The sequence below is a fragment of the Hibiscus syriacus genome, unplaced genomic scaffold (assembly GCF_006381635.1).
Source record: "Hibiscus syriacus cultivar Baekdansim isolate YM2019G1 unplaced genomic scaffold, ASM638163v2 tig00110020_pilon, whole genome shotgun sequence".
NCBI classification, from domain to species: Eukaryota; Viridiplantae; Streptophyta; class Magnoliopsida; order Malvales; family Malvaceae; genus Hibiscus; species Hibiscus syriacus.
Window position 1 is genome coordinate 3,689,920 of NW_024062568.1, and position 8,495 is coordinate 3,698,414.

Genomic DNA, 8,495 nt, shown 5'->3' on the forward strand with positions numbered 1-8,495 from the left:
AATAAAATCTTATGTCTGTCTGTCCTTCATGATATGCTTACCACAAATTACTAATGGATAAAGTATCAATTTTAGTTGTCTTTAAGAGCAAGGATTTTAACTAACAAAATGAATTCACCACCTTTAAAATAAGAGTCTTTGTAATTTATTAGTGAGAACAAACTAGAAAATAAAAGATTTATCAGTAAATTAGTCCCTGAACTATACCCAATTCTTAAATTTGGTCATTTTTTTATTAAATGTGAAACCTATATTTTTCTTACTTTTTATTTTCTCATTTTACCCGAAAAGTGTATGATTTGGGTAAGGTTGGAAGAAATTAATAGTTTAGGGTTTAGGGTTTTATGACATTGGATTGTTCTGAACCTAGTTGATGTAAGAGAAGAGCAGAAAGGATGGGTTCTTGGGTTCAAACATTGCTGTTTATGTCGGTCTTGGTTCCTGCACTGGTTGAGTGTAGAATTCGGCATTACCATTTCGATGTAAGTATATTTTGTTCTGTAGTACGTCGTGTCGTCGGTTCTATTGCAGGCAGAAAGTCGTTTGGTCTGTCGATAGAATGATATATGATTCCGGTGATGATGATCCTCCGATAGTTCCACAAAAGAAAACATCATGTCTAAATGTTGTCTATGATTATATTCTTATGTCACATAAACTACTAAATGTATTGCATCCGGTTTAGGTGGTCTTGAAAAACGAAACGAAGCTTTGCTCCACCAAGATGATTGTGACCGTCAACGGCAAGTTTCCGGGGACTACTCTTTATGCTCGTGAGGGTCACCAATCATGTTCAATACAATGTTACGATCCACTGGTAAGCATGTCCATCACAAAGATCTCAAGTGAGTCTGAAAATTGCAGCTTTTGAGAGCCTTTTTGTTGATGTCGCAGGCATGGGGTCCTGACGCCAGACAGAATAGTGATTATCCTGTAGGCTAGTTCCGACAGACGATTCACAAGAGAAAATTCGCCAAAAAACCAGAGAAAAAAAAGTCTCTAGGGTTTAATAAAATATTATAAAATCCAATAATGCAAAAAGCAGTCCACAAGCCGGACTGTTATATAGCAAAAAAATCGTCTTTATTCGAATTTTGCCAAAAATAGCAAAATCCTGAAAATCACTCTAAATTGAAATTCGAAATAAAATAAGCAATCTCCCAAAAATCCGGCCTAAATCGGATTTAAATTGACTTCCTAATTAACAATCGAAATATTACCATAAATAGTAAAAAATAACTAAATCTAGTGATTCGGAGGGGAAAACGGCAGAATTTGAGGTTGAAAAAAAGGCCACATGCAATGTGGAGAGCGTGCGCGTCGAAAAGAGCTTTCCGGATTGGGGTCTTATGTGTGATTCTGACACCTGTAGCCAAAGTTATGGCCAAAAGACTGAAACATACTCAAAACGACCCCAATGAGGAACATGTCACAATCAATTTCCGCCTTTGCGCTGATCTGCCAACTCATGGTATCTCAGCGCCATCAACGTGCAATCTGACAGCTCAACATCATCTGTCTCGGATCCCCCTGCATCAGGTCCGACAGCTTCGAACCGGTTGGGACCCGCATATATCACACAGTGTCCGGTTCAACCAGGCCAGAACTTCCTTTACAACTTCACATTAGCTGGTCAAAGAGGCACGCTCCTTTGGCATGCACATATTTCCTGGTTGAGATCAACCATGTATGGTGCCATTGTTACTTGCCTAAGAAAGGTGTCCCTTACCCTTTTCCGAAACCCGATAAGGAAAAAGTCATCGTATTAGGTGAGTTTCAGCCTTTTGAGGCACCTCGAAGCTTGTTTTTGCCGGCGTAGAACGTATTCGCGAGACTAATATGTCAATATTTATAGGGGAATGGTGGAAAGCCGAACCGAAGCTGTGGTGAACCAGGCAACGCAAACCGGTTTGCCTCCGAATATATCGGATGCACACACGATTAATGGCCATCCGGGACCGGTTCCTAACTGTTCTTCTGATGGTATTAGCATTGAACTCTATATAGTCTTGTGTTTGGTTGCATCATGATCACAGAAATCGCAATTTCTTCTTATCGATGTTAATCATTTAACAAAGCTGCATCATTTTTGTGAATGCAGATGCGTATACTTTACATGTTGAAACCGGAAAGACCTATTTGCTTCGGGTTGTAAATGCGGCTGTGAACGATGAACTCTTCTTCAAGATCGCATACCACAATCTGATCGTCGTCGAAGTTGATGCCGCTTACACAAAACCCTTTAAAACCGATATGTTATCTCTCGGTCCGGGACAAACCACAACTGCACTTCTTAAAGCAGATCAGGGCATCGAGAAGTACTTAATAGCCATATCTCCATTCATGGACACCATTGTTGCAGTCGAAACAAGAATTGGATACTTAAGCTACAACCGCACCCTTGCCTGTACTCCAACTACCATGTTCAGCATTCCTTACGTAAACGCAACGCCGGTTACAACGGTCTTTTCGAATTCACTTCGAAGCCTTAATTCGAAAGAATATCCAGCCAACCTCCCTTTAGCCATCGATCACTCGCTACTTTTCATCATTGGGGCCGGGATCAACCCATGTGCCACATGCTTCAACGGAAGCCGAGCCGTAGCAGCAATTAACAACGTCTCCTTCGTCATGCCAACCACGGCTATCCTTCAAACACATTACTACGGCATAAACGGGGTTTTCACTGATGATTTCCCGGGAAAGCCGTTGACACCTTTCGATTATACCCGAGCCCCACCATCCAATCTACAAACAACAAAAGGAACCAAGATATACAAACTGTCTATAACTCAACAGTTCAACTAGAGATCCAGGGGAAGTCTATAATAGCACCCGACCCAGGTTATTACTATCAAATCTTATTGATTGAAAAAGAAATTGCATCTTAAAATTGTCCTTTCTAATCAATAATTCCGTAGCAAGCAATGTCTTCTTCATAAACAGTCTATTCAGCTTGCTTTAACAACAAGCAATGAAACACATGTTCCATGTTCCAACATCATGCGACTGTCTGTCTGTTTAGGGGTCTGGTTTTTTCATTGCCATTTGGAAGTTCATACAACATGGGGACTTAAGATGGCATTCTTGGTGGAGAATGGGGAAGGCCCGAACGAGTCGATCGAACCGCCTCCGAGTGATCTTCCGATGTGCTAAACAAGGTTTCGAGACAGCTTTGAGAATCAAAGTTTGAGGGGTAGTAGGGAGGTAATAAACAGCAGATGATCAAAGGATTGCTGGTTTTTTTTCTTTTCAAAAGATTATTTTAATTTGTAATAATTTGAATATATATACATATAGTTTGAGTGCATTTAATGGAAGTATATATATAAGTAAATGTGTAGTTATCAGAGTTAATCAAAATTTATGGTGAAAGTGAAGATTTGGGAAACTGGAAATCTCTTCATTATCTGAATCTATTTTACTTATTTTGCAAAAATGTTTTAATTAATTTAGAATTTTCAGTGGAATGGAAATTGAAAAAACAATAAAAAATTAATAAATTAGAATGCCGCGGCAGATAGGGGTATATCCTACGACTTTCTGCTTAGAAAACAGACGCACTATCCACTAAGCTACAGGCGCTTTTGCTGTCTGGAATCATTATACATATTTTATCCAAAAGATTAACCTTCTTAAAAATCATAAGATTGTTAATTTAATTTACTAATAACATTAATAAATGTAGAAAAGTATTTTATTATAAATCATAGTCAAAATTAAAAATAACATGAATATTTAATGAATGTAATATAATTTTGATATATTTATGCTAGGTTTCTTTTTCCTTATTTTTAATATATGAATTAATAGTATATTAATTTTTATTTAATAATTTCTAGTGACTCACCTGATTTACTACAGATAAAGAAAATGAATGAAAGTTGCTTATTTTGAAGAACTTTTATTTGAGTTTTCACTATTTATTATTTATGTTTTAATAAGTTACTTTGAATTAATATAATAATTACTTTTTATGTTAATACTTACATAATCGAAGGATGCATTTATTTTTTATTTTACAATTATAGCATGTATAGACAAATTATCATATCTAAGTGAATGGTACATAGCTCAATACTTTTTCCTTTTAGGATTATCATTACAACTTGATGAACATTTGATATCTATTTAAGTGATGTTGGATTAGTCCATAATTTTTATAATTATTTCTTACTCTTCTTTCCTTTCAACTTTTCAAGATAATCATCACAATTTTATAAACTTAGGACTAGATTTTTTATTCAAAAAGTATTTTTGATTAAATAGATGTATTATATTTTAAAGTTAAATGATTGGATTGAACTCATACAAGGTAAAATAGTATAAGTATTCTTAATCATTCAGTTAATTAATAACAAAAGTGTTATAAAGGCATTCTCAAACCAATCACTTTATTAGTAAACATCAATATTCAAATCTTGATTCTGATTAAAAAATTTAATATTTCATCTTATTAAACCAATGTAAATTTAAAATTAAATATTATACATGTGATCATATTAAGATGTTGAGAGAATAAAGAATTCAAGTGAAATTTTTCACTCTAAATCTCCTACCCAATCCTAGATTGACATCTTTGTTAGGCTCCTTTTGGTTTTCTCTCTCTTTCCAGATTTTGTCTCTTTGATCTCATCCACTCCCCAACAGTGAAAATCCAATATTTTTCTTCAATTTTCTTCCACATTTTCCATTTGATCAAATTCTGATTCTCCTCTTGAGAGAAAATCCATTCTTCCCCACTGTTTTTCATCAGTCATTAACCTAAAGAATCATCTTGTTTTATCATTACATAAATAAAGCAAAACAACAAGAAGAGAAACCCAGATTTTCCTGTCTTGTTCCTTGTCAAAATTCTCTTGATTCTTTAAAAGATTTGCCTTTCTAGATTCTCCAGTTTATGCTGTGGGGGACAAAGATTGATTATTGATTCCCAAGTAAAATTATTCTGATTTTAAAGCCCTCTCATTTCATCTCCAAATGAAAACTGTTTGCTAAAAATCACTTCTTTTTTGTTGTCTGAATTTGCCAAGTATAGAAGCTTTATTTCCAGCTTCTTTCATGTCAAATGTGGATTGGTTTGATGATCATCAAGAGAGCCAAAACACATACTGGACCAAAGAAGAAAACAAAAGGTTTGAACATGCTTTAGCCATATATGGTGAAGATGTTCCTGATAGATGGATCAAAGTTGCAGAGATGTTACCTGGGAAAACCGTCTCCGATGTGATTAAACAGTACAGGGAATTGGAAGAAGATGTTTCCGATATCGAAGCCGGTCGAGTTCCGATCCCGGGCTATTTCGGATCATCTTTTACATTAGAACTGGTTGATAGCCATGATTTTGATGCTTATAGGAAGAGGACTAATGGAGCTAAAGGCCTTGATCATGAAAGGAAGAAAGGTGTCCCATGGACTGAGGAAGAACACAGGTGAATTTTCTTCCTAAACTCAAATTCTGGGTTTTTTTTTTTAATTGGATCATGAAGTTAAGTTCAGGTACCAATTTGAATAAAAATAAAGTTCAGGTATCTAATTGGTCCAAATTTAGGTGGCATATTGAGTCTTAAGCCTGAGTTTAAGTAGATATCAAATTGAACTTTGAAGCTAAATTCAGGTACCAAATTTTATATTTAACCATTTTTTCTTTTGCTTTGATTATGGCATGAAGGAGGTTTCTAATGGGGCTTATAAAGTATGGTAAAGGGGATTGGAGAAACATCTCAAGGAACTTTGTGGTTTCCAAGACACCAACACAAGTTGCAAGCCATGCTCAAAAGTATTATCAGAGGCAGCTTTCAGGAGGGAAAGATAAGAGGAGACCGAGCATCCACGACATTACGGTTCTCAATCTCGCCAACACGGTTGCACTTTCGAACGATCGGAAGCCGCCTTCGGTAAACCAGTCCGACGTTCTCGCATTGCAGCGAAAGCTGGCCGGTATGTCAAGAGGTGCAGGTCTCAGTCTCGCCAACACCGCTGCGCTTTCGAACTATCGGAAGCCGCCTTCGGTAAACCAGTCCGACGTTCTCACATTGCAGCGAAAGCTGGCTGGTATGTCAAGAGGTGCAGGTCTTAATTGGAATCAGACCAATGATGGATTGGCTATGGATGGCAACTGGTTTACGTCCTCGAATGGTCCGAGACTTCAAGGGCAAAATTTGTATGGCAGTTATCATGGAGCTCATATCAAACCCCAAAGCTCTGTGTTCTAAAAATGTACAAGGCCATTGTTCTCTGTCGTAATCGAAAACGTTCCGATTTCATGATGTTAAATGGTTTGCTTGTTCCACGATGGTGGAATCATGTAATGTAAACTTGTAATAATAATCAGATTATGAATCAAAGGAAAGAAAAAGGACCACAGTTCTTTGTCCGTTGTTGGATGATTATGACCTGAAGCCGAACCGTGTGAGGCCATAAACCGAGACACAACTGGATCGACATGTTCGAGGAGAGATCAATGATAGTTTACTTTGTATCTGCAATGTCAATATGTTATTTGGTCTAACAGGCTGACTTATTTGGCACTGCCATGGAAATTCGTTTGGTATTTTCTGATAGTTTGCTTTTGTCTTGGGGGCCCCTTCCCACTCGGATTTGATTGTCTTCACTTGGTAGAAGCTGAGTTTGCATTCCACTTAATTCAGCATCACATGCTTTCAATCTTTTACAGAATATATATAGATAATACTATTGGAATCTTCTTAAAATATTCGTGTCAGGCATCTATATCTGACATATATAATAATATTTGTATTCGATATTCACATTCGAATCTAAATATCATGTATGGTGACCAAATAAGTAATCTAAATAATTGTGCTTGTAAAAATTCATTATAAGAACGATCCTTTTTTATTTAAAATACTCTATGTATATCGTCAAAATTTAAACTTGTATACTTGAACAAACTCTTAAAATGAAATATTTGAGAAAAACTCTAAATTTGTATCTTACAATCCAACCCGAATAATATAAATTATTACTAGTGTGCAACAATGATGAAATGGCTTAGTTAGTTCCCTACCCATGCCATATTGCATGTAAAATCTATCATTTTTTATGTCACACAGTAAACCTTTTTAAGTGTACTTAAAAGCTACATATCAAACATGACTATCCTTTCATTTTCCACATAAGATGACAAAATCCATCTACATCATATTTGTATACATGTACAAACATAGTAATCCTAACTGAATAAAATTGTACCATACGTATTACATCACGAAATTTTCAAACTAGACCAAACAAATTTCAGATAACAAACGCTAACGTTCTCAACAAAATAATGAGAATTTTAAACATTCAAGATCCCCATGCAAATATTATTCCTACCCAGGGATGGATCAAGGGTACGTCACACCTCTAGAAATTTCACATTTCCCATACAATTTAGGTATTTGTTTTATATTTTATATTGATGATATAATTTTATACTCCTGAAATTTGATAATTTCACATCTTTACGTTTCTAATATAACTTTTTAAAGATTCATACCCCCAACATAAAATATTGAGTTCGTACGTGGACCTACCTATTTTATGTATGTACAAACCTTCCCATTACATTTGCATGATGCATTTTGCATGTTGGACCCTTCTTTTAGTGCATTTCTTGTGTCATCATATCTCACATGGTTGTCAAGGTGGAGTTGATGTTATCATTTTTATATAAACTTTGACTTAATAAATTATTTGGCTAGGCATGGTTTTTATTCTTTGAATGTTAGACCATCCTTCCTTTAAGTAGATTTGAGTGCACCAAAGTTGACTTCTCTTTGTAGGCTCAAAAGGACATCAACAATTTGGCTTTGTTTGTGGGGTTTTTTTAATTTAAGATGTGTACTAATCCACTATGTATATAAATATTAATAACTTGTGTAAAAGGATTAATGTTGAAGGGAAATCAACAATTTGTCTTTGGTTTATTATTCGTTTTAGTCCCTTTTCTACATTCAAATTTAGAAGTTAATCTCTCTACTTTAATACAATATAATTTAATTTTTTTACTTTAATAATATTATTAATAGATTCAAATTCTCGGGTTTCTTGTGCTGTAAGTTTCTAGTAAAATTCTTCTCTACTTTATTCCTAGTTACAACTAAACTTGCAACGAGACTATACTAATTACAGTTAACACTTTAACAGTAATAGTTAGAAATGTTGTTAGTTCGGACTTACTAAGAACATTATAAAATTAGATAGATGAATTTAAATTCCACGTTTCAATATAGTAGGAGGACTAAAACTATAATTAGGCGAAGTTTGAATTATTGCTTTATGATCCCACATCAGAACGCTGTTTGGACACTGCAATTCATTATCTGAAATAGTTTTTGAAAATGAAGTTAAACAGATACAAATACAAGATTTTATGTTAGAAGAATGAAATTATAAATTTTATGTTAGATGAATGAAATTATAAATTTTTTGAAGATACAAAAATATATTATTAACGGAAAATGTAAAAACGTATTTAAAATAAATGA

At 34.8% G+C, this 8,495-nt stretch overlaps 1 protein-coding gene and 1 pseudogene across 1 annotated transcript; both read left to right on the plus strand.

The window, feature by feature from the left end:
* Positions 1-395: 395 nt before the first annotated feature.
* LOC120213352 lies at positions 396-3,171 on the plus strand (annotated as a pseudogene).
* Positions 3,172-4,846: 1,675 nt separating this feature from the next.
* On the plus strand, positions 4,847-6,344 carry LOC120213357 (transcription factor DIVARICATA-like). Its single transcript, XM_039211537.1, has 3 exons — positions 4,847-5,432; positions 5,672-5,952; positions 6,067-6,344. The coding sequence occupies exons 1-3, from the start codon at positions 5,062-5,064 to the stop codon at positions 6,213-6,215; spliced, it is 801 nt and encodes a 266-aa protein (XP_039067468.1). The 5' UTR covers positions 4,847-5,061; the 3' UTR covers positions 6,216-6,344.
* The last annotated feature ends 2,151 nt before the right edge of the window (positions 6,345-8,495 follow it).